The sequence below is a fragment of the Phalacrocorax aristotelis genome, chromosome 6 (assembly GCF_949628215.1).
Source record: "Phalacrocorax aristotelis chromosome 6, bGulAri2.1, whole genome shotgun sequence".
Lineage (NCBI taxonomy): Eukaryota > Metazoa > Chordata > Aves > Suliformes > Phalacrocoracidae > Phalacrocorax > Phalacrocorax aristotelis.
The window spans coordinates 29,422,568-29,448,591 of NC_134281.1; the positions used below are offsets into that span (position 1 = coordinate 29,422,568).

The 26,024-nt window shown below is 42.9% G+C and overlaps 2 protein-coding genes across 8 annotated transcripts in view; one reads left to right on the top strand and one right to left on the bottom strand.

The window, feature by feature from the left end:
• The first annotated feature begins 1,219 nt into the window (after positions 1-1,219).
• On the top strand, positions 1,220-19,767 carry IVNS1ABP (influenza virus NS1A binding protein). 3 transcript variants are annotated; one of them, XM_075096774.1, is made up of 15 exons: positions 1,220-1,578; positions 8,272-8,519; positions 9,884-10,010; positions 10,336-10,505; positions 10,592-10,667; positions 11,427-11,600; positions 11,969-12,094; positions 13,493-13,600; positions 15,753-15,879; positions 16,451-16,675; positions 16,833-16,954; positions 17,138-17,264; positions 17,350-17,481; positions 17,641-17,814; positions 18,285-19,767. In XM_075096774.1, the coding sequence occupies exons 3-15, from the start codon at positions 9,900-9,902 to the stop codon at positions 18,536-18,538; spliced, it is 1,926 nt and encodes a 641-aa protein (XP_074952875.1). In that variant the 5' UTR covers positions 1,220-1,578; positions 8,272-8,519; positions 9,884-9,899; the 3' UTR covers positions 18,539-19,767. The 3 variants fall into 3 exon arrangements, with proteins under 3 accessions (XP_074952875.1, XP_074952877.1, XP_074952876.1); XM_075096776.1 differs by having other exon boundaries at positions 1,355-1,578; positions 9,888-10,010; XM_075096775.1 differs by lacking the exon at positions 1,220-1,578 and adding an exon at positions 7,592-7,867.
• Positions 19,768-20,776: 1,009 nt separating this feature from the next.
• SWT1 (SWT1 RNA endoribonuclease homolog) overlaps positions 20,777-26,024 on the bottom strand; it is a 41,764-nt gene continuing 36,516 nt past the window's right edge. For all 5 annotated transcript variants that reach the window (XM_075096771.1, XM_075096769.1, XM_075096768.1 and 2 more), the window contains one exon: positions 20,777-21,928. In XM_075096771.1, coding sequence (XP_074952872.1) covers positions 21,823-21,928 — 106 coding nt within the window. In that variant the 3' untranslated portion in view covers positions 20,777-21,822. The remainder of the gene's footprint in view (positions 21,929-26,024) is intronic.

Genomic DNA, 26,024 nt, shown 5'->3' on the forward strand with positions numbered 1-26,024 from the left:
AGCAACATCCCCAGCACTCTTTTATTTGATCATAGTTCCTGTCTTGTCTTCACCTCTGTCTACATCCCAGCTTTAACCACGAGTGCCTTTGATTACCACGGCCCTGATAAGAAGATTCATTCAAACAGAAAGCAGAGAGTGGGAAGGTAGGCACTGAGGCGTGGCTGGTAATTTATAAACTGAAAGGAGGAGAGAGTGGAAATATATTAGAGGGAGATGAGAAGTCAGGATGGTCCTGTTTGCTGCCAGCAAAATGAGGAGCCGAAGAGAGGGCCCAGCTGCACCATGTGCTATTGTATATGTCTCCAGAGACGGAGGGATTCATGTAGGGGAGGAATATACCTATGGCTTAATGCCTCTCCTCGCTTCGGATGAGGCAAGACCACTATTTTCAGTATTTTGAAGCATTTTCTGCTTGAAACCTCAGAATCATCCAACTTCAGTGTTCTGAAACATGCTTCTCCACTGACATTCTGGAAGAATGTTACGAGAAATGGGTTAATGTTATCACGTATGTCATACACGTTTGAGATGCTGTATCTAACATGATCTCCTATAGGTTTCCTAGTTTCTGACCAAGGCAGCCTCAGAATCAGGAGAGAGCAGGCAGGGCAATAGCACAGGGAAGCGTATTGCTGCCTTCCAAGTGACCTTGATGTTTTAAATCAGGAAGCAAGGAACCTCAGACTTCATCCAGCTCCATGTTTTATTTATTATGATATTGCAGCAGCCATGAATCAGAAACCCATTAGGCCATCTAGCATACAAACACATAAAGACCAGACTTTAAACACCACTCATTTATCAGCAACTATGTTTTAAATCCACTTTGCCTAGCAAGATAGAATTTATCCTGAAAAGCGAGGGGCGATATTTCTCATCCAGATGGGAAAACACCTTTCCCAGAACGATTCAGGGGTGCTGTAGCCAGAGGCAGACGGAGGGCAGCCTGGCCCCCGGAGCACACGGGACAGGCCGCCAGGGAGAGATGCCAGTGTTAAATATGATATTTTGTGTTGAAGTGGGTGCCTTCCTACGGATGCGAGACGATGAGAGGAAGCCCTGCCTGAGCAAAAAGGGCAACCCCAGGTTTGAGAAATAAAACTACTGCAGCGGGTGGACAATAATTACGTAACGAACTTAGCCGAAGAACGCGGCCAGGGCGGCTTCTCCCCTGCCTGCGTATCCCCGCGGAGCCGGCTGCCTTTGCCGCGCCCGCCCCCAGCTCTTGCCGCCATGGCCGCTCCCTCAGGCTGGAAGAAGAGAGGGCGGGCGGCGGCCGGACTCGTTTCTTGGCGGAGTGATGCCGGCCGCCTCCCGCCCGCCCCTGGCAGGCGGAGGGTTACAAGGCGCAGTGAGTGACAGGGTCACCGTGTGACAGGATCGCCCAGCTCCCGTTGCGCTGCTCTGCTCGCTCCCGCCGCCTCCCTCAGCAGTACCGCGCCTCGCTTCGCCTCACCCTCCCTGCGCCCTCCGCTCCCTCTTCCCGGCGGGCTGGGGCTGCGTCTTCGCGTCGGCTTCCCCCTCAGCCTGGAGGCTCCCAATATGAACAGCATCGTCTGCGCTGAGAGGCACCAGGTACGGCGGCGGGCCCCAGCGGGGCGGGCGGCCCGCGCCGGCTGTGAGGGGGAGGGCGGCCGTCCACGAGGCCGGGAACGGCGGGGCGACGCGCCTCCCCGGCCCCCCCCGCCGCTCTTTGTTCGGCGCTGGCGGCGGCCCGGGGCTGCCGGCGGGCCCGGCGGCGGCGGCCCGGCCCAGCCCGTCGCAGCGCGCCCTCCCCGCGCCGTGGGCCGGAGGAACCGGAGCTCCGGTGGCTCCGCGGCTGTTCCTCGCGTAACTGGGGGCGGTTTCTCAAAGGCCGGCCAGATCTCGAAGTTGCCATCCTCATCGAGGCGAACTTGGGGAAATGGCCGGAGATGGGTTCCCTCAGGGCTCCCATCCCGCCGGAGGGGGGGCACCGCCGGCTGCCGGGAATGTCGTGTAGTCCCCAGAAAACCGGCTGTTCCACACGCGTGGGTATTGTTCCAAGGTCAGGCGCTGCCTTGTGCGCCTTCCCGAGCGCCACGCTGCCATCGCGGAGTGGCACCCTCCCTAAACCCGTTAGAGTTGGGGGGGGGGGGGGGGGGGGGGGAGAGAACAGCACAAATCCTGGGCTTTCAGTGAAGAAAATAGCCATTTCGGGCTGAAGAACATGTGCTGACAGCTTGTTGCCAATGTCATGACCCTCCCTGTCATCTGTATCAGTTCTGGGAAATAGGCGATAACGCAGCGCAAACAGTGACTGCCAGTCCACATCAGTGCTTCTGGAGAAGGGTGATGAGGGTGAATGACCAGAAGGCTCGCGCTTTTTTTTTGGTGGGTGGGGTGGGGGGGAGGGGGAGAAAATACAGTGTTTTCTGCCTGCATGCACAAATTTCCAGCAATTTTTTAGAAATTTTCAGAGGCGCTTCAAGGTAGAAAATATCTTTGCGTTGGCAGCCTCTCTGTTCCTTCACCCAGGATTCCCACCGACATAAAAACTGGTTACGGTTTCATGCAGGGTAGAAAAATGTTGGCAAAGTGAGAGGCGAGGCATCCAGGTTATTTACTAAGGAGAAGGGTAGCAAGGCTGAGCAGTGATAGACTAGTGGAAATTCAGTATGATGCCACTCTCCTTATTTGTCGTGGTTTGAGAAGGGGAGGACTTTTTTGTTTCCAGTGATGGGTGTGTAGACACCACATTTACTCTTTTCTGTCAGGGATCTATAAAATAAGAAACCAAGCAGGATGTGGTGCTTTGATGGTGAGATTGGCTTAATTTTAGAACGTGGATTTTGTAGCCACAAGCCTAATTCCTGGAGCACAGGATGCAACAGCCAGGGAGTACTTTCCAGTTAGGAAATGGTATTTGAGCTACTGTGAATAGGTCTAATTTTGTAGAATATAGAATAAAAAACTCTGCTTGAGTTCTTAAGGAGCAGGAGATGGTAACAAAGGCAAAAACTGCCCAGAATGTGGGGTGGGAGGCAACGACAGCATACAAATAAAAAGACCACCAGTTTACTGTTTGTGTGACAAATGTTTGAAGAACAGTGGGAAGTGTGTGTTAGCAGATAAAAGAAACCCATATGGAGGTGGGGGGAAAGGAAGGCTCAGATTTTAAGAGAGTGCATGTGAGGCAGAAGGAAGAAAAAAGAGGTGTAGATAAAGACTATGACAACAGCAAAAAGGGTATAATGTGGAAAAGGAGAAGAGGAAATGCAGAACCAGTATGGAAAGGGGACATAATGACCAGTGCTAAGACTCTGGAACAGTGTATCAGAAGCATGGGGGGGACAGCAGTGGAAGCGAATACTAAATGGGCAGCTGGTGTGTTGCAGCTGAGAGTTGTGGTTGAAAGAGCAATTACGTTCAAGCATAAAGCCTGCTTCTCTTAATTTTTTTTAAGCCTACATACATGATTGTGTGTTTGAAAGAGCTCTCTAGGCTTGCGCTCTATAGAGGACAGTCCAAGTATTACATCTTCTTGGACTGCATGTAGAACATTTTGGAAAATGTCCATAGTACTTTTTCCTTCCCCTTCAGTCCTTCGCTGGTGGCAGCAAATATCGTCCCCTTGCTGTTGGGGTGGGAGCACAGCTAAGGCTGATTTGCAGTGAAATACAACAATTTTGTTTACAAGCCGTAGTTATCAATGAGACTAAATCTTTAGTGGAAGAGAACTGGAAAGTGAAAATACTGAACACAAAACAATTAATATAAATTCTGTGAGTCTTATTTTAAATCACTGGTATGATTTTGGTGATATTTTATATCACTGGTATAAGCTGAGCCTGTTCAGTGGTATAAAGTATGTGATATTTTGCCCAAATGCAAACTCAGACATGGAAAGATCGTATGTTTTTTACCATAAATAAGGGCTAATGTGTGAAAGAAAATTGTTGAGGACATCTGGTTTTATCTTCTGATGCAGGTAATGGACTACGAGTAGTCATAGGTATGACCTACATTTCTTCTGAACTGGACTGTGAAAAGCCAGAAATCCCACAGCAACTAAAAAGCATCAACCATGGTGTTTAAATTCCATTTTTGTTTCACTGGATCAACAAGTGTCCATCATTACTTTTTAATCCTTTGATTAAAAGCTAATACTTTTTGGTGTATCACCCCCAAGTTAGTGTTTTACTTCTGAGTTGAAGAGGTAGTACCTTAATCTGACGAAAAGGTGTGTGTAAAGCTGGCACAAAGCAAGGGCTTTGTTTAACTTTTTTTAACGGAATATAGCCTAGAATATAGGTCATAAGCAAGGTGACTTTTGCCTTGGTATGTGGCTCTGGGACCTGTCGTCTTGGTACCTCACCTGAGGTCGCAGCTTGTACCTCTGCTGAAAGCAGCTCTGCGGTGGCAGGTCCTAGGGCATGATAATGGCTCTTAGATCTCAGAGAAATCCAACAGTAATCATCATGCAGCAGGTTTTTAAAATGTTGGCATGTTTTCTGCAGTGAACAAGTGTTTAAAAAAATGGGGTGAACAGATCCTAAATTCTAAACACAATTAACAATTTTAAATGTATTAATTATGACATATATTTGCTCTTGTAACTGAGCTAATCATATTTCAGTAGTATTTACATTTGCAGGATACATGTAAGAGGATAGCTTAGTGAAGGATGAGAAGACAGTATCCGTGTTATTTAGGTGAGTCTTCTTAAATGCCCCTTTAAACATATACAGTGAAGTGGAAAGATGAGTTTTAAAGGGGGAAATTTCTTTTTTGGAAGTCAGCTATGTGTAGTGAATTTATCTGAGAGTGCATTATGAGCCATGAATCTTCCATGGGCCAGCGGTATATATGTATAGCAAATGAAATTCTGAGTCTCTGCATAACAGTAAGTGTTCAGGAAACACAATTATTAGGACATAGTTATGTTTAAATTGAGTGACTGGGCAGACGGTTGAGTACTGACATTTCTCTGCCTGGGAACAGCCGTGTCATCGAAACACCCCATGGGAATGTTTCAGTCCTCCTGACCTGTCTCAGTCCTCTGCAGTATGACACCTAGCATGATTGACTCTTGATTGAAGGCGGTGCCTCTGAGCTCAATACCAGTATCAATCTTTAATATTAAAACTAGAATGGAAATCCAGAGTGTATATATCACTTATTTTTAGCTTAATTTTAAAAATCAGTGCAGGAAACAGGCCTGCTTTCAAGTAAGAATTTTCTCAAATGGAAAGTGTTGTTCTCATTCTGGAATGCTAATTCTGTCGCTTCAATAGTTTAAATAATTGCATTTTGATGGTGCTTGAAAAGTAATCCTTTCAGAGGCATCAGACTTCATACTTTACCTAGTTGACAGCTATCTGTAAATGTCACGCTTGGCTTAAAAAATTCAAAGTCCTGGAAAATTATTAAAAAGCCACTGGCAGTTCTTGATGGGGTGGGCTAGAAGGGAGTTTAAGCAAGGGGGTGGTGGTGATGGCAAAGTTATTTAGATGCTTAAAGAAATTTAAGAAAGGAATTTTTTCTCAGTACCTGTTTAAGCCTTTAATGCAGAAAATATGGCATGCTTGGCTTTTCATTCAATTTTGGCTGGTTGGTTGGCTTTTGTTCTAGCAGTAGTGTACCAAAGCCAAAAGAATGCAGAAACTAATGCGTATGCTTGTGCTATTTAATGCTATTTGGAGTAGTGATATTAGCCATGGTTCACACACAACAGTATTGAAATTTTGTGGCAATAATTAAGGCGTCCAAATTCCTAGATATTCAGATTGGACAATACTATTAGGTCCAAAAATGCAGGATGTGTGGTTTTGACCTCATACACAAAGGAGGGCTTTAAAAGACAAATCGTCCATTCAATCCGGAATTATTTTGGATGTCCTTTATAGGTCTTGAAGGTCGTAAGCAAGTACACCGGGCAAAGTTAAAACACTGTGTTACAGCAGAATGACAAAACATGCCCGGAGACATAGACCGAATGATGATGATTCTGGAATTTAGTGGAAATGGTTTGAACAGTTGTCGTGTAACTTGAAATCTCCCCTCGGTACAGGTAATAAGCAGCAATCCCATTGAATATTGAACAGGGGGAATGCATAATGTGATGTGTGAGCAGGCTAGTAGCCTGCTTGTCTGAGCTGTGGTAGCAAAATGCATTTAATTTGCTTTGGTAGTTATGGACCTCGACTTGGTTAACAAGAGAACTTCTTTGAGAGATCTCGCAGTCAAGAAAAAGCTGGTTTAAAACCAGGTCAACCAAGATGGATGATCTGATGTGCGAAGTGTCGCTTTCCGCTCAGAATCAAGCAAGTGGTGACTGGGTTGGTCCCAGCCTTTTCAACAAAATGGCCTGACGCTGTACCCACCACCCAGTGCAACTTGTGGCACGCAGAGCTCGCCCCCCTTGACTTGTCTTTATAGGTGCCTGCTGTAGCTTGCATCTGGCTAGGTAAGCTTAGCTGTCATGTGTGGGTAATTCCTATAAAGGAAAAAGAGGGTTTAAAATCTGACATGATAAAGTCAGAGGTCTCCTGCTGATAATTCTGTTGTATATTCATGGATAGTCTTGGTGAAGCATAACTTCTAAAAGATTCTTATCACTTTCTTTGTAAGCTAATTCATTGCAACACTTGTGTTGAAATAATACTTCTGCATCTTTGAACAACAGAATGTTTCAGCTGAGGTGACTGGGGAGAGTGTGGACCTCGGACTGTTTACCTCTGCTTTTGAGAAGTGAAATGTTTTGATTACTTTAGAAACTGGAAAGGTTATACCAGTTGTACTAACAGGAGAAGTGCTGACTTCCAAATGCTTAGTTAAATAATATTTGCTAAATAGAGCTTGGTTTCAGTTTTGTGACTTGCTTGTAGGATTATAAAAAGAACATACATTTACTCTATGGAGATTTTTTCCTAGTAAAGTATGCTGACATTAAAGTATATTGTAGAAAGCTGTAGTCCGTGGGGTACTGTTCTCATAGCCCTCCCTGCGTGAGGGGATACTATATTACAGACAGACAGCGCTGCTGTTTCCTCCTGTATGTGTATGTGTTTGTTCTAGTAGCCAAACTTAATTAACATCCATTCTTTCTGCTCGGTTATCTGCTGGCTGAAATATTTTGTCTTCAGGGTTGCAAGCAGCTGTTAAAGATGGAAGCAGATTTCCTGTGGAGCTGGTATGTTGTGGGATAATGCCCCCTGCTGCTCTTATGAATCAGCCTCATGCTTGAGCTGCTGGTCTACTGAGCCAACCAAGGGAGGTTACAGTTCCTGCCAAAAGGATACCGTGTGTGAGCACTGGCCAGGCAGTGGGGCTGTGAGGCTCTCTTGCCTACAATGTAGGTGTCTTTTAATTTTTGATGTGGAGAAACAAGCTGCACCTATTTTTAGGAAACCTGATTCCCGGTGTGGCATTTAATCTGCAGATACAAATATAGTTTTGGAACTGCGATGGGGAACTCAAGTGGATGAAGTGGTTGCTGTTTTCCTGAGGTGGCATCAGGGTCATGGAAAGTTCCAGAGTCGGTGTTTGTTGCTTGTTCCCTCCCCGCTGCTGCTCCTCCTCCTCTTCTCCCCTCCCCAAAAAAGCCCAGCATAAACAGTCCACCTGCATGCAGAATCCCAACAAAGCTACTCCAGTCTGCACTGCCAGTCCAGGACTTGACCAGAACTTAACAGATTCTCTTCGCAGGGTAGCAAAGAGACTTTTTATCAAAGAAAGTTATTGCCAAATAGCGATTTCTGACTTTATAATAATTTTTTTTTTGAAGTACCAGAGACTGGAGACATGCCCAGTTATTTCAGACATGTCCTTAATCTACCTTCAGTCCAATTTAGGCGTTCAGTAGAAGAAGGATATAAGTAGTTGAGTACAGGAAAAGCAAAAGGTAGGAGGCGTGTGGATTGGTTTCTTTTTTAAAACTTGGTCATTTTTGTTGTGTTGCTTAAGAGTTATCTACTTGTGTAAGCAAGCAATAATGCTCTAGATACAGGAAGTGCTGAAGGTTAGAGTTGGTAAGTTGTTTTCAAATGGGATTCAGCTGTTCTAACTTCTTCTCTAAGCACTAATTTAACGACTTTCTTGTCTCTGTAGGTATAAAAATTGGTGTGGTTGACCTCTTGTTAGGCATGAGATTGGTCTCAATATGGAAGTTTTCAGGCTGTTTTTTGTGAATTAAAACTTGTTCGTTCGGGTCAGGAACTTCTACTTTAAGAGACTATTAAAGTTTCTTCTGAAATAGGTGGTAGTACTGTCTATTGTCCTTATTTGATAACTTCTCCTTTATTGCAGGTTATGATGCATGATTATCACAGAAGAAATTCATGTCTATAGCTTTTAAGGACTTGATTACATCATCTTCAAGCCTGATAGTTTTGGAATCCATATTGCAGCTGCAAAGACACGTCTGCTTTTGCATTTCAACAGACATCTTTCCTGTCAGAAGATACTGAAACTGAAGTGCTCTGTTTTAACACAGTGACACCATTGGATTATTTTAAGATCTCCCAGTTAAAAATTTACAGTAATCTATTTGCTAGGTAGGTTGATACTGTTAGCTGCGTATACAATAGTTAATAGTTTTACTGAACTTCTGCAGCTTTAAAACCTTGCTGTCCTTTTTTTCATAAAACACAACAAATGAAAGTGCCTACAAATGGATAATAATCTTTGTAAGTAAGATTATTGTTGCCAGTTTAGGGTCAAATGCTTTCAGTAGTAAGTGAATTTAAAGTAAACGGTTACCACTAGAATTATTTGGCAGGGGGCTGGCGGGGGTGAGGCTTGCTATTTGGATTTTTATTGCTGACTTTGGCTCTCTGTTTTTTTGTTTTGGGGGTTTTCTTATTTAGTCTGATCTTCAGAATTTTCTTAAACTTTAGGTGGATATTTAAATTGTTGCTGGTAACATTAGTAGCATCCCACATATTCTTTCATCTAAAATTGTTGAGGAAAGTATATTTTTATACTGCTACTATACTCATGTTAGCAGCTCAAACTTACCAATTTGATAATAATTTTTAAAAAATATTTCAAATTCATTGTCAAAGTCACTTCAGGGTCATATTTTACTATTCTTAATTAGCTTCCTATTTGTAAAGTAGACTCTTCCTGAAAGTGCTTAGCTAAAAAAAGAATCAATTAAATGACCTATAAAGTAGCCTCCAAATTCAAAATTTAATTTTCTGAAGTTATTTTTCCAGTCTCAGTTCAATTTACCTGAGGTGGTATGTTTGTATATGGACAAGATCTTCAGGGGAAGTTGCTTTAGCATCGTGATGATTTAAAATACCTGGTGGTGGTTCAGAATGTATTTAATTCTGTCTGTTTTGTGCCAATGTTCTTTCATGACTTCCAGCTACTCTAAAATATTTAATTAAGTCATTATTCATCAAATTAAAAAAAATATTCCTGTAGCTATTCTTCTACTTCATTAGTTACTTTATATTCTCAGTTCTTATTTTTCAATTTAGCTGGTTTTTGGGTCTGCGCAAAAAAATGAAGCTGACCAGTATGATAGATTTCTTACAGTGAGCAGAAAATAGTGATGAATCTACCAAATCCGATTTATTGAGGGGAATAAAGCTTCTTGTGTAATCCAGTGGTTTCCAACTTCCTCCCACGGAGCTTGCAGAGGTTCAGCATGAGCTTTTGGAGTTGGTACCTGTTGAAGTGATGTGGATAAATTAAAAGGTGTGGCCTCACTTTCTGAAAATCATTGATCCAGTCAATCCAAAGGATTATTGGCAACATGTACTCCTCAGCAGTAGTACTCGTCTAGGCTTTTTTTGGAGATGAATTTTTTAAATTCCCCATGAATGTTTGTTTGCAAACAATGTGCTAATAGTACTTCTATACTGAAGCAAAATGTCCTATCTCTAAACTTCATGCATTCTGTTTTCAGCCAGACCAACACCAAAATGATTCCTAATGGATATTTGTTGTTTGAAGATGAAAACTTCATCGAGTCATCTGTTGCCAAACTAAATGCCTTACGTAAAAGTGGTCAATTCTGTGATGTCCGTCTCCAGGTAAATTTTTTCCGTCCAAGCACGATGCTTGAATGTGGTGGGTTTTTTGTTACACTGTGTAATGCTGTGTGCCTCATTGATTGTGAGTCATGAGATTATAGAACCTGATTTTTCTGAAAAATGCATACGTAAAAAAAAAAAAATCAGATATACTTTGAGAGAAGCGATGCTAACATTTTTTTTCAGCTGACATAAATTGGAGACTTATTGATTTTAACTGTGATGTTCACTTGGGTAGGATTTTATACTATTACAATACAAATGTACTTAAAAAAAGAAGAATCTTACCAGCATGTTGGGTTTCTTATGTGTGTTTTAAATAAAGGTATGTGGACATGAGATGTTGGCGCACCGAGCCGTGCTAGCGTGCTGCAGTCCATACCTGTTCGAAATCTTCAATAGTGATAGTGACTCTCATGGAATTTCCCATGTTAAATTTGATGATCTCAATCCAGAAGCCGTTGAAGTTCTGTTGAATTATGCCTATACTGCTCAGTAAGTAGTTTTCACAGAAACCAGAAAGAGTAGGTTTTTATTTAAAAAAAATTAAAGTAATGAAGGTAAATTTGTTTCTTTAACAGGTTAAAAGCTGATAAAGAACTGGTGAAAGATGTATACTCTGCAGCAAAGAAGTTGAAGATGGAGAGAGTTAAGCAGGTACAGTTCTCAGTCCTTCCAGAAATCCATTCTGCTTTCTCAGTCTGACAGCATTATGCTTTTTGGTGTTAATGAGTCAAAAAACGATGATGCTGTGAAAAAAGCGCTCAGCGGATAAGCTTCTTCACGTGTTCGTTAGCATTGTATTGATCTGAGTGACATTGGTATGTATGGCTTCCACTTGTGTTATCTTTGTGCTGAAGGGGCCTCTGAAGTTAAGTTTCATATTTGTGCACCGTATAAGCAAAGCAGCTTCTGAATCATAGCTGGGCACTTACCTTCAGGTTCATGGAAGTGGTGGTGTGCTTGGTTGCATTGGGGGGCATAATTAAACCTGTAAAGCCGTGGCGGTGATATGTGAAGGAATAATAATCCACATACTCCTGAACATAAGTTTGTTAGAAGTCAACTTTAGAAATAGTCTTGTCGCAAATGGGGATACGTTTGATGAGGGCACTGGGATTCTTACCTTCTCTTGACTGCAGATAAGTGGTTTTGAATAGGTGTTCAGTAGAAAAGCATAGGGTCAATGTATGTGGGAGTAGCTTTCGAATGCATATGACTCTCTTCATTTAACATACGTGTATTTCTATGGAAGGCAACACTTCATTTGCAGCTCTAGCATGGCAGAGGGGTGACAGTGGGCAGTCACTATTGTGCAGTTAGAAAAAAACTGTTACTGCCTATTGGGGTAGGTAATTTAAACATATAAAAATCCTGTCTACTTGTAAACTAAGATGCAGCCTTTTTTCTGCAAAGGTTTGTGGTGACTACTTGCTCTCCAAGATGGATGTTCAGAGCTGCATCTCTTACCGAAACTTTGCAAGTTGTATGGGAGACTCGCGTTTGTTGAACAAGATTGATGGCTACATTCAGGAACATCTTTTACAGATTTCAGAACAGGAAGAATTTCTCAAACTTCCACGGCTAAAGGTTAGCATAAGTTTGTAGACTTCCTTCTGGTACATGATTTCAAAAAAGCAACCCAAAGAGCAACTATTATGGCTTCCTTTTTGGGAGTAGGAAAATTTGGTGTTTTGACTTTTGCTACCAATGTGAAGATTCTGGATCTGTATCATATTCATACTACCCTGAACCTTAACTGTAGAGAATCCATACCATTATCCTTTCTTAGTGTGAAAGATAACTGCAGCTGTACTTAAATGTGCTTCCTAGTGTCAGTGGCATAGGCTGAAAGCTCCGCTTAAATGGTGTTTTGTCACTCTGCGGTAAAGTACAGCATGCTACAAATACAAGGGTAATACCTATGAGTAAATAATCCTTTCCTTTTCTAATTCAAGCTTGAAGTGATGCTGGAAGACAATGTTGGCCTACCCAGCAATGGCAAATTGTACACAAAGGTAATCAACTGGGTACAGCGTAGCATCTGGGAGAATGGAGACAGCCTGGAAGATCTAATGGAAGAGGTTAGTCTTTAAGAAAATGGGATTAAACATCTTTTTTTTTTTTTTTTTTTTTTTTTTTTTTAAAAAGTCAATATGAAGGATGATCCCTTTATCTTTTCTTTTTAATTTTTTTTCCACTTTTTTAACTATGACCCTAAAGAATTTAAATTTTACTGTAGGTACCCCTAAGCTGAGAAACTGGGGGGGTGTTCAGGTGAGCTGAATGAACTGTTCAGTCTGGTCTTCTGCTTTCCTTTTTTGCTCACTATGTGCTGTACAGTAACCTCAAAGTGGCATGTATCTTGCTTTAGAACTGGGGAGGTGGTACTGAAACTTGCCGTAGATTCTTGATGTTTTCCTTTGCAGGTTTTGCTTGTAAATGCAAAGTAGGTAAAAGCTTCTAATGGTTGTTCCTCCCCATTGATTTATCTCCCCATAGGTTTATTAACAAAACTAGGATACCAAGGCTGAAGAACCAAGAAGAAACCTCAAGTGTATTGACACGTACAGAAGCAGCAGTCCTGCCCCAGTTCTCCTAAGAAAATCCGCTGTGGGCAGAGAACGATGATGATGATTTAATGGTGTTTACTTACTCCTTTACAGGATACATTCTTTTAAGTTGTGTGTTATTAAATGGCTTTACTCATGAATACTAATACTAGATGTAGCCTGGGCAGTTTTTAATGGAAAAATGAGTGGGGAATCAAAATTTTTAGTTGGCTAGAGAAAATGGACTTTACCAAAACCCATGAAACGTCAAAATCTTCCCAGTTTGTTATTACGAGTACAATAGATCTTCAACAACACTTGTATAGGCAAAAGTACATGTTGATGCTGTCATATATTCTCAAGTGTGTATGTCCTCTTGGAAAAACTAATTTTAAAAGTTTTAGCCATGTTGAAATTCAGATGCATTTCACTGAAACAGTTGCATCTGATGTTTACTTGTGGACAACAGTTTCCTCCAGAACTTAAATTTGTGTTGTCTTCCCTCATCTCCATAACTTTCTCTTAGAGTCCACTGTTGGCTTCTCTTTAAGTTTTTTTGATGGAGCTAAATATGTGTATTTCTCAAAGCAGAAAACATGTTTGCGGGGATAACAAAAATGCTTGCATGAGATTGTGAATTTGTGTAATTCTGCAAATTAATGTGCATCTTGCTTGTCTAATGTTTCTGTGCTGGAAAAACAGTAGAAGTCCTTGGAAAAAGAAGATTTCTCTCAAGCTGAGAAAGTAAGGAGCCTTCATCCAGTGTTTGAAGATTGCCACCATGACATCTGCTTCCTTTTAGTTTTGTCATTCTGCTAGATTGAGATGGGATGACGAGAAGTATGCTGGCGACTGCCTTTTGTAATCTGCCTGTAGCTAAGTAGCAATGGAGACAGTAGCCACATGGGTATTCTGTTGTTGTTTTTGCAGGTTCAAACGCTGTACTACTCAGCTGATCACAAGCTGCTTGATGGAAATCTGCTAGATGGACAGGCTGAGGTGTATGGCAGTGATGATGACCACATTCAGTTTGTGCAGGTACAAATTGCAGACAGTCTGAGGTAACCCCAGATAGACTGGAGCAGTTTACAGCACACCCGATGTCTTGTGTACTGTAGCAGAGAAAGCAGCAGTAGCTTTAATGGAGAAATATGTGATGAGAAAGTATCTTTCCCAAAACTGCCGGAGGCAACGATTTAGTCTCTGCTTCTCGTTTTTTTTCGGCAGACTGACTCTAAGCCTTTGCAAAACTGAGTGCTTTAGGTTTGACTTCAAAATAAATCTTAGGCTGTTAGAAGAAAGAAGAGGTAGAAAAGCAGTCAGCTGCAGCCAGTCAGCTGTGGCTTTGTAGAGGTACTCAAGAGACCGTAAAGACCAGGGACTGCTCAGCTTGCAGTGGAGAATGGCTTATGCGCCTGTTGTATGTTGGCACAGGAAAAGATTCTAGACATAAGTTCTAACCCTTCAGCTGCCAGCATCCATTTCTTTTGTTCAGCTGCACTGGATTGTGTTAGAGAGATTTTAAAAAAGCAGTAGTAGGTAACTTCAGACCTAGAGGTGGCCGATGCTTTGACTGTGTACAAATCAGTCTTGTGCCTTTTGAGACAATAATTTTTGTTCTAAGTTCTAGGCAGATAATTCTCCGCTCCTGAAAAACACACGACTTAGCACAATGGAGGCTGTGTAAGAAACAAAGAATGAACGAGGGCTCATATATGTAAATTATCAAATTGCTTTATACAAATTAAGGTTGTTTAAATTCACTGAGTTAGAAGCACATATATTGCAATATGTTAACCCATAACAGTGGAATGTGCTGATACAAAAGTATACTACTTGAAATTTTTAGCTAATCTTTATGGAAAATACTCCCCATCCTGGAACATGGATTTTAGAAGTGAACAGAGAGGAAAACAAAAAGCCAGCTAATTTTCCAGTTTCCTAATTGTTTTTAGGAAGCTTTCACAGACTTTGGATACCTTTGGATACTATTCCTGGTAATACCCATAGAAGCTGAGAGGTGAATGTTCAAAAAGTTCATTTTTAGAAATAAGGCCAAGAGTTCTCAACTTCTTTTTTTTTTTTTTTTTTAAATCCTTTCTGATAATAAGAATTGCCAACTTTAGAAATTCTGGACAGTTGAGAGAGTTAACACCAGAAACCCATAGGTGACAGTCCTGGAAAAACTGACTTTTAAATTTTTGACTTACAAATGTTTGTAATTTCTGTGACCATCGAGGCAATTTAAGGATAAGGGAATAAGCTGTTAACAGGATGAAGGTTCAGAAATAACAAAAATGCTATCCACAAAATGACTTGGTTTTCATGCTGAGTGGACTATAGCTGTCAAACTCTTGTGTGTAAGGTTATCTGTGAGTTAGATTGTGTATTTCAGAAGTCTTATGGCAGTTTCCATAGAGATCAGACTCCAGGGAACTGTGCAAGCATTGCAGACTTGGTACTGTGGTCATAAACTTTGCTGCTAAACAGAGTAGGCAGGATGTTAACGTTTTGTGTTTAGTTCTTATGATTCAGAAAAAGCCTGAGCAGCCTAACCAACAGTGCAGTGTCATCTGAAATGTGAAATTGTGGGGTTTTACGTTATTTTGTTCAATTAAGAAAGCTCAGTATAAATTCAATTGAATAAGAAAGCAGAAACCTCCTGGTAGTGGGAAGGTAGCAAGGGAGTAAAGTCCAAGAAAACAGCTAATCTGAGCACAGGGAGGAACTGAGGCAAAATTAATTTGTCTTCAGGGAACAAAGAGAATAGTAAATTCACTTCCAAATAGCATTATATAATTAACTCCAGTTCCAGAAGCTTGCGAGTGAGGCTTCTAGTTTGTAGATCAGTTCTCTCCACATGGGTGTAGGTTTTTCCTTACATGTGAGAATCCTGCTAGTAACACATGCTCTTTTCTAGGAATTTGAACTCATTTCTAGTCGGACACCAGCAGTACAAAGGTGCAGTCAGAGGATGAAATGAGTACCAAGATAAGACGTAGGGTGGTTTTTGGCCACTGTGGCCGAGTAGGCAACATGTTTTGAAAATTGAGGTGTGCTATAAATGATGCTCTGCGGAGGTGGTAGACGAAGTGATCTCTTGAATAGTTATGTGTTAGCTCAGAGAAGCAAAGGTAGGAGGAGGTGTAGTCTCTGGCTAGGTTTCTGTAGCTGCCTTTTGATTTTGCAGAAGAAGCCACCACGTGAGAATGATCACAAGCAGATTAGTAGCAGCTCCTCTGGAAGTCTTTCTCCACATGCTACTGTTCAGAGTCCTAAACATGAGTGGAAAATCATTGCTTCAGAGAAAACTTCAAGTGAGTAGCTGGGGCAGGGTTTGTCTAAAAGATAGATGCGTCTGGTATTATGTACCTACCACCTCTCACTCCTGGGGGATTTCCTTCAACATCTGTAAGAAATGCAGAAGTGCTTTTTCTTACTGATGATGTGTAAGTCAAGTAATTTGCCCAGTAATTGTGGGATTTTTGTAACATAAATGTAATGCGGCCAAATTGGGATTACGTACGTCTTGATTCCTTGTCGACAGGGCCATCGCAAATCCCACAGTGTGTATAATTTAGCCAGAAAGTCTGAAGGAGATAGGTGGTCTCTGATTAATTAGCAGAGCTATTTGCTGCATGCGTGCGAGGAGACTGTCCCCTAAAAAGTCTTTAGATTGCTGTCTTTATGTCCTTTGAACACTATATTAATCAGCTAAAACTCGTATTTTCCAGTAACTAGGCTGACACTTGGAACCAGAAAGCAGAAAAAATAAAGTTTTCATACTCAGAAGGGGAGAAGCATAATCAGAAGACCCTAGTTGGCATTCACTTACATTCATGTAAAATTTCATTATATTGGTGGTCTCTCCTTTTCTCCTGACAACAGGTAACACCTACCTGTGTCTTGCTGTCCTGGATGGCGTGCTGTGCGTGATCTTCCTGCATGGCCGTAACAGCCCGCAGAGCTCTCCCACGAGCACACCACGACTCCTCAAGAGTCTGAGTTTTGAGCTTCAACCAAATGATATCATAGAGAAGCCCATGTCTCCCATGCAGTACGCTCGGTCTGGACTGGGCACGGCTGAACTTAACGGCAAGCTCATTGCTGCAGGTAAAGGAAATGGTAACAAGTCTTCAAACAAGTTGCTGGACTGTGGGTGAGGGGGAGCCAGTGGCTTAACTCCGTGCACTCTATTAGAGTCAGAGTTTGTCAACATCGAAGCAGTCGGTCTTTGGAAATGTGGTATCATCTGACCTTTTGCTTTTAGGTGGATATAACAGAGAGGAGTGTTTGCGCACAGTGGAATGCTACGATCCACAGAAGGACACTTGGACTTTCATTGCACCAATGAGAACGCCGAGAGCTCGATTCCAGATGGCAGTTTTAATGGTGTGTGGTGGGTGGAGATGAGATGAAATGGGACATTATGGAAATGTGGGTGGGACAAACGTGGCGAACTTTACAAAATGGTAACAGAAGTCGCTTAATTGCAGTTACGCCGTTACTAAAGTGCTAATGTTTTGAGGTTTTGTGCGCTTAGATGTGAAGAAGGTATTTATTTTTTCTGTTTAGGGGCAGCTATATGTTGTGGGTGGGTCAAACGGTCACTCAGATGACTTGAGCTGTGGAGAAATGTATGAGCCAGAAATAGATGACTGGACTCCTGTTCCGGAACTGAGAACCAACCGCTGCAATGCAGGTAATGCATCTGCAGTTGATTGACTGTTTTTTTAAAAATTCTTTCGTTTATTAGCTTACTTACTATTCTTTCCTTTATGACTTAGGAGTGTGTGCCCTGAATGGAAAACTGTACATTGTTGGTGGTTCGGATCCTTATGGACAAAAGGGACTTAAGAACTGTGACGTGTTTGATCCCGTAACAAAATCTTGGACAAGTTGTGCTCCCCTTAATACACGTAAGTTTGCTGTGTAGTTTGGGAGGGAGCAGGGAAAGGGCGACTGTAAAACTGGAGGCTTAAAACCAACCAACCAACTAGTTTAAATTTCAGCTGCTCTGGCATGTTGTTAGCGCCTGACTTCTGTGTTGGGCTGTAACTCCTGGTGTTTAACTGTAGGGAGACATCAGTCTGCAGTGTGCGAGCTGGGTGGATATCTATACATAATTGGAGGAGCAGAATCATGGAACTGCCTGAACAGCGTGGAGCGTTACAATCCAGAGAACAACACCTGGACCCTGATTGCACCCATGAACGTGGCTCGACGAGGAGCTGGAGTGGCCGTTCGTGATGGTAGGCTTCCACAGGCTTAAGCAACCTCTTGTTCGTGATGAATTTTTCATGCTAAGCCGAGATGCCATTAGGTTACAGTGTTCCTTCTCAGGGAGAAAACAATACAGTAAGAACCTGGCTATGCTTCCAATTTTAATTAGAAACTGTAACCAGAAAAACAAAAAACTCTTGGCCTGGGGCACTCGTCCATACCTCTTTCTTTTCAAAACATCACGATGCAGCTTCCAGGACTGCAGTTTGAATTTGGGCTTTGCCCTTACTCTGAAATAACTTCCAGTCAGCTCCAGCCATCAGGAGACCCGAGGCAGGTCAATACTGTAACTTCAGACCTTGAATAAGGCAAAGGCTTCTGACAGGAAACGTGAAGTTCCTTCGTTTTGGCTTGGTTTGTCTCCCCGGAAGGGAGGCCGTGTTTGGCGACAGGGCTGGTGCTTAGCAGTGAAATGTACCCTTTTGTTTCCTTTTGATAGGAAAACTCTTCGTCGGTGGAGGCTTTGACGGCTCTCACGCAGTGAGCTGTGTGGAGATGTACGACCCTGCTAGGAACGAGTGGAAGATGATGGGAAGCATGACAACTCCGAGGAGCAACGCTGGCATTACGACGGTGGCAAACACTATTTATGCAGTTGGGGGATTCGATGGCAATGAATTCTTGAACACAGTTGAAGTCTACAATCCAGAGTCAAACGAATGGAGCCCCTACACAAAAATTTACAAGTTTTAAGTGAATTCAGTCCCCTTTTCAAACTAACAGGCTTAGTGATGTAATTGTGTTTTCGTAGAGGTACACACCTGTGAATAGGGCTGGGGAGGGCATAGATGTTGCCAACAGCAACACAGAGCTTTTGCATATTGCATATAAATGTGCTGTACATATTTGTTTCAGAAAGAATATTGAGATGAAGGGGTTTTTTGTGTATTTTAGAATTTGGTTTAGGGTTGTTTGGGGTTTTTGGTTTGTTTTTTTTTTATTTTAAGATTTTGAAGATAATGCAAGAGAAACTAGACTGGGCATATCATTTCAGGAGCTTCCCCCAGTGTTTGTTTTGTCACTTTGCACATTGAATGACCTTCCCTGTAGGATGTGTTCTTGGGGCAGGAAGTGTAAGGTTTACGGGGGGGATTGTTTTTTTCATCAGGCCTTCTTTTCCTTCAGTAACTGGAACAATCTGTAACAAGAAGCCTTATTTAAATAGATATAATGGCTATTTTTTTTATTAAAAAAAGCTGACATGCCTGCCAGTACCTTATCTTTTATGATTGCCTTTTTATAACAGTTTTTATATACTCAGCAGAGTATTTTACCTGTTGACATGAAAATGGCAAATTCATGGTTATTGAAGCAAAGAGACAACCTTGGAGTTCATAGAGACGGAGCGGGAGAACCCATGTACCACCGTACGTGAGCTTCTGAGCTTTTGCCTCTGCTGCAATAGTGTGACTTAGTTTGCAGCACCTTCCTTAGAGCTGAATGGAGTTTCTGAACATAACATAGCTGTGACTTTCTAGGATGGGAAAATTATTTTGGCTCCAACTATTTTGACAAAAACGCAGCGGGTGCTTTCTGTACAGCGGTTTTGTTACTAGGGCTGAGCTGACGTTTGTAGAACAAAAACTTCAGTGTGGGGTTTTCCTCATGTTTTTTAAACTCTTGCCTGGCAGCAATGACCATGTACTCATCTGATCATCATCCAATTAGTAACTGTCTTAAGTTTGTTTTTCTAATATTACAAGCTGAAAGTGGGATAGAACACAAATAACTTGATTTATATGTGCTCATAGTACTATGTTGTAGTTCACTTTCTCTATTCATATGGATAAAACATTGGGTAGGATGACTCAGTGTCTAATGTGTAGTGCTGCGCATCTAACTCCTGGTGCCAAACTAGCACTGACTGCTTGCTGCTGCTGCAAACACATTAAAGGGACCTTTTGGGAAATCCTTGCACCACAGGCTCACTGTGACGTGTCTCTGTGTCCTTTTCTTTAATAAGACAGTTTATGACACTAGAGCAGACATTTTAGAGAGGGGGTGAAGTGCCACCTACCCCTCCCGCCTGCCCTCTGAGAGTTGCCCTCTGGAAACAGGTGTAAAGCAGCCAGCACCTGCCTCCTGGAGCGCTCCTGCGGTTGTCTCAGGGAGATTGGCCTCCCTGCAGGCTGCACGTGCCATCAGTGTACTAGAAGCTCTGTGCAAGCTGAAGTGTGGTGCTCCGGAGGTGAGCTGAGAAAGTGAACGTGACAAAAAAAGTGCATAACACTGTGCTGCAAAGACCCACCCAATCCTGTTCTAAGGAACCCGAGGTGCTCATTGAGCTGTGTTCCCCAGCAGTCCGCAAGTAGCTTTAGGGAATTAAGCTGCTAGTGACAGTGCCGATTTCAGTCACCATCACAGCCTTAGTTTACTGCTTTGAGTCAGGCTGTAACAAGCCACCGCTGTCTGAGCTGTCAGTGCTGCAGCGCCTTTCACAGCACATAAGGCAAGGCAGGCCTGCCAGCACCGGGCAGGAGCAGATGACTCTGCCTGTGCACTGGTGTAGGAAAACCTCAGCCCAAAGAAGCGTACTGACCGTTCTGAGCTGTGATGCTGGGCGCGTTTGACCAGGGAGCAGCAGCGTGAGAAGACAAAGTAGTTGTCTTAACTGTGCAGGTCAGCTGTCTTCCCCTAAAGCATATCAAAGGTAGATGCGAGCTCAGCCAGATGGACATCATGTGCCGAAGCTGATCTAGCTTTGGAGCCAGACGATATCAATTGCCAACATAAGCTTATTTGAGCATAACGTACTTGTTCTGCAGCTGTGGGATAACAACATGGCTGGAAGTAGCCCTTAATCTGAGTTCTGCTCCAACAGTAACTACCTGCCCCCCCACTCCCAGGTGTCTGCAGGCAAGAGGCACAGTAAGCTTCCATCCACAGCAGTCAGGCAAAGTGAAGACAGAGCTAGTCAAAGAAACAGCCGCATAGAATTAACTGCCATTTAATGTACCAATAAGTTAGATTTTTTACAATAAAGATTTTACAAAAACATCTAGAAGTTACTCTCAAAATAAATGCTTGCAGGACTGCCAGGCCTCTCATCTCTGTACAACTACATACATAGAAGAGGTAGCTTGCAAGACCACAGCAGTGTTCAAAATGGCTTTTAAAAAGTTTCATGGACATAAAAGCAGTTTTGGAAAGCAACATTCAAACATGTATTGTCACCTGGAGAGCAGAGATGAGACGAGTCACAGAATAGAAGCCACAGAAGTAAAACCTCTCCTGCCTTTGCAAGAGGTCATGGCAAAAGAGAAGGCTGAGGAGTTTTCCGAAAGGAAGTTTCTAGCAGGTTGCTGCTGTGTGACAATTAAGGAGGTGTTTTAACAAAGGAAAAACATCCCTTTCTTCTGAAAAGAGGTCCAAGGTGGTTTTGGCTGGTTGGTTTGTGGTTTGGTTTTTTTAAAAACAATGGACATCATCTGCTGCTGCCCCTGTTCTCTATCCTCTCACTGTACAGGGTAAGTGCATTGCATCCACACTTCAGTCCTTCACATCTGGAGGGGTAGCAAGCATCACGGCTATCTGGCTCTGCATTTTTCAGTCCTTTCAGACCCTCAGCTGTCACAATATCATCTTTTTTTCTCTCAAGTATCAGCAAAACAGATGCCTTACATGGGTTTTGCTATACAGCCATAACATAGCTCCTAACACAACCATTTGGAATTCAGAACAGCGCCCAGCACACCTGCTGGGCACCGAACTGCCTGCGTCCGCCCCGAGCCCCTCACTTGAGCCAGAAAATCTGTTTGTTAGCTTGCGATTCTTAGCAGAAATTCTGACATTTAATGTACATGTGTAACTAGCTGGGTTTTCCCTTTAACTCAAATACCAAAGAGCACCTTCAGGAAAAAAAGAAGGCAGATTTTTGGTTCCTCGAGTACTTCCCTCACACATGCCAGAGGAGTTGTTAGACTTTCTTTGGACAAGGAAAACACGGTGGCCAAGCACCGCAGCTCCAGGGCCGAGCGTCACAGCCAGCCCCTGTTCTTGGCTTCCGTGTGCACTGACACGTGACACTGCTTGATGGTGTGCTCCAGCTGGGCCAGCTGGCAACATCCAACTTCTAACCTTCCCCTGGGAAAGACAAGATACAAGGGTTATCAGGACACAATGGACCCACTTCACAGACAGACATCTGACCATGTATTTCTTCAAAAGAAAATTCAAAGGGATTCTAATAGCGCCCTTTAACCCTGTCAGAAGCAGAGAATACTCAGTATCCCTGGAAATCCAAACATATTTTTATAGCAAAAGATCAAGTTGTTATAGAACAGGTGTCCTGGTTTCAGCTGGGATAGAGTTAAATTTCTTTGTAGTAGCTAGTGTGGGGCTGTGTTCTGGCTTTGTGCTGGAAACAGTGGTGATAATGCGGAGATGTTTTAGTTGTTGCTAAGTAGCACTTACACTGGTCAAGGACTTTTTCAGCTCCCCGTGCTCTGCTGGGCACACAAGAAGCTGGGAGGGGGCACAGCCGGGACAGCTGACCCCAACTGACCAAAGGGATATTCCATACCATATGACGTCATGCTCAGTATATAAAGCTGGGGAAGAAGGAAGAGGGGGGATGTTTGGTGTGATGGTGTTTGTCTCCCCAAGTAACTGTTACACGTGATGGAGCCCTGCTTTCCTGGAGATGGCTGAGCACCTGCCTGCCCATGGGAAGTAGTGAATGAATTCCTTGTTTTGCTTTGCTTCCTCGTGCAGCTTTTGCTTTACCTGATAAACTGTCTTTATCTCAAACCATGAGTTGCCTCATTTCTGCTCTTCCAATTCTCTCCCCCATCCCACCCAGGGGGGAGTGAGCGAGCGGCTGCGCAGTGCTTGGTTGCTGATTGGGGCTAAACCACAACAGCAGGCTATCCATTGCTGTATCCTATACACCTGTAAAGGTGCATCCTGACACCTTTAACAAGGAGCAATCCCAGAGCAAGTGTTAGTTCAGTCTCCTCAACCCAAAACTGAGCCTTCAACTAATATATAAAACGTTACTGGTTTTTACTGGTGGTGTTTAAGCTGCAAGTCAATGATACATTTCCTATAGGTGCACGTGTTGCAGATAGAAACAAGCTCTATCCACAGTTACAACGTGGTTGGAGACCGATTTTAAGGCTCTGGGATAACCTGATTTCAAGCTGCAGCGAGTGCTGTTCCTCTCGCAGTTGCCCGACACCTGTCATTTTTCTGATAACCTGTGGAGTGTCACCGATCAGAGACAACATTTTACAACCTTATGCTCCTACAAGTTAAATATTGCTTAAATCAGTTCCTCATAAAGGGACTTAGGGTCCCATAGTCAATACAGAACACATGCATGGAAAAAAAAAGTACTAAGAGAAACATATTTTTGGAAACAAACCACCTAAGCATGCGTTTACAGTAACCACAGGGATTCCCGTTCTGGACCATGTGGCAGGCTGGCAAATTGCGTTGAACGCTTAAATAGCAGCCGCTCTAGTTCAACACACAAAAAAATCTTTCACAATTTCAATGTTCTTCCAAAAGACAGCAAAAAAAAGCTTCCACCCCTCAGAGCGCTTTAAGAACTGCTGGCAAAACAACTCGATCCGGGATGTCATTTCCCCATGTCCAGTTTCATAAAAACCAGGTGCAGACACTGAACAGCTGCAGGTCTGCTGCATTTTTATTTGTTCATCCCATTGGACCTGCGCAGTTTGCCTTTCTTCCAGTGGTAAAATTGCCAAAATACCTGCTTCTGTTTTTCTATTTGAACATGGAATTAGATGGTAAAATTGGTTAAATGGCAAAGAGCAAGAAAAAAAAAATATCCTCATTTCTACGCTTAAGCCAGAGGATTTTGCAAAAATATTTGCTATGGCCTTTGGGGGCGGGGGGGGGGAAGGGAGGGAGGTGGAAAATCAACCACGGGTAAGGCAGCTGAATTCTAAGAGTTTAAAAAAATGACCTCAGGCATATGTAAAGATTGTTATTTTAAACAATTAGCACAGATTTTTATGTTCCTGCCCCTAGCACTGCGCAGCCCTCCTGCACCCCAGCGGTGCTGACAAAATAGCGACCGCTTTACACGTTACCCTGGGTGACTCCTGCAAGCACTCCTCTGGTGTTTGCCAACCAAACCTATCCTCTGAGGAGGAGCAGCTACTAGGAATTTTGTTGCTTTCCTACTAGGAAAGCAGCCACAAAGCTTGAAACCAGTTGTCCTGACTCAAAATACCATTTCATACCATTTTTAACTAAAAAGGCACAAGGCGGAAGACAAACTGTGCAGCTGTGATGGGTATGGCCAAGAAGGCAATTTCCATAAAACCCAAGAAGTAGCAGTGACGTTTGCTCTAAAGCTGCTAAAATCAAGGGGTTTGTACAAACACCTTAAAACAGCCAAACCACAACTCAGTAAAAAGGCACATTTTTTCCTGAAAAGAGCTGCTTTTTACTTTCCATTGTATTAAGTAGTTTAAAAAAACAAAAAAAACCACAAAAAACAAAACCGGCATCTAAAGGTGACATTACAGCTTTCTTGACAGAATGGGGATTTTGGAAGGTTCAACTCAGACCGTCTTCCATGTGTTTATATAGAATGTATTTACACACAAAATAAATTGCCTGACTACACTGATTTATCATTCAGACTTTTGTTTTAAAAGAGGCATCTAAACCTGATTAAACAGAAAACATTCTTTAACTTTGGTTTTCCAAAAGATACTTTCTAAACAGATGGTTGAAGAGGCACTCCTCAAAAAAACAGGAAAAAAAGCAAGGTTAAGGCACACAAGTACAGCCTGAGGGCTCCCAGAGCAGCCTCGGAAACAGGTTTTGTTACTATGCTGAGCACAACTTAGGCACTTTATTTTCTTCATCAATGCAGATCTATATCCAACAGCCAGATTTGTTGTTTGTCCTTTTTTTTTTTTCCACGTGATCAACTTATTTTAATATAAATATTTTTGAATACAATTTGAACTAAGGGATGCTTTTAAAACGATACACACCATACCCTCCCGGTATTTTTTTGTCTCACAAGTAACACAAGTTTGGCAGATCAGCCTGATGAATTCTCTCACAAAGAACAGTAAACGTGTAGCATTTCTCCGGCCATAACCTATAGTGCTGGCACAGCTACACCAAAAAAAGAACACCCACCCTCCTGAGGAACAAGCTCCATTCATCAGCTATGAACTGTGCCTCGACTCAGTTTCAAGGCTGGCAAGCGAGGCGCTCCTGGGCAGGCATTAGGAAGCACACAGTGTACTTACTCGGGCTGCCAGCCCAGCCTGCGTACAGAACGAGAGCGAACATTGGGACACCTCAGCAGTTCAAGTTATAAACACAGATTATAGAATAGAATCATGGAATCATTACGGTTGAAAAAGACCTCTTGAGATCAAGTCCAACCATCGACCCAACACTCCCAGGTCTCCTAAACCATGTCCTGAAGTGCCACATCTACATGTTTGTTGAGCACCACCAGGGATGGAGACTCCACCACCTCTCCGGGCAGCCTCTTCCAATGCCTGACAGCTCTTTCAGTAAAGACATTTTTCCTAATATCCAATCTAACCCTCCCTGACACGAGTCCATTTCCTCTCGTCCTATCACTAGTAACTTGGGAGAAGGGACCAACACCCACCCCGCTACAGTAACCTCCTTTCAGATAGCTGTAGAGACCGATAAGGTCTCCCCTCAGCCTCCTCTTCTCCAGGCTAAACAACCCCAGCTCCCTCAACCTCTCCTCATAAGACCTGCTCTCCAGACCCTTCACCAGCTTTGTTGCCCTTCTCTGGACACACTCCAGCAACTCAGTGTCCTTCTTGTCCTGAGGGGCCCAAAACTGAACACAGTACTTGAGGTGCGGCCCCACCAGTGCTGAGTACAGGGGCACGATCACTGCCCTGCTCCTGCTGGCCACGCTGTTCCCGATACAAGCCAGGATGCTGTTGGCCTTCTTGGCCAACTGGGCACACTGCTGGCTCATGTTCAGCATGAACATGAATGGTCTCTGCAGCTGTGAGCGCGTTGACAGTTTTCAAGAAGAGCTCTTAAAAACTAGTGCAGGAAAATATCTTGGCTGAGACATGAGCATTTCATTACCCTTATCTCAATTATAATTTTCCCTACATCATTCTAGTCGCTGCTGAGTAACAGTTAAAATGGTAACTGGTATACTACATGCAGACTTTTAGACCCAAAAAGA

Coding starts and splice junctions, on each gene's coding strand:
- IVNS1ABP (XM_075096774.1), top strand. CDS start 9,900: ATGATTCCTAATGGATATTTGTTGTTTGAAGATGAAAACTTCATCGAG. Junction 10,011..10,335: donor TCTGTGATGTCCGTCTCCAG/GTAAATTTTTTC, acceptor TTTTAAATAAAG/GTATGTGGACATGAGATGTT. Junction 17,482..17,640: donor TTGTGCTCCCCTTAATACAC/GTAAGTTTGCTG, acceptor GTTTAACTGTAG/GGAGACATCAGTCTGCAGTG.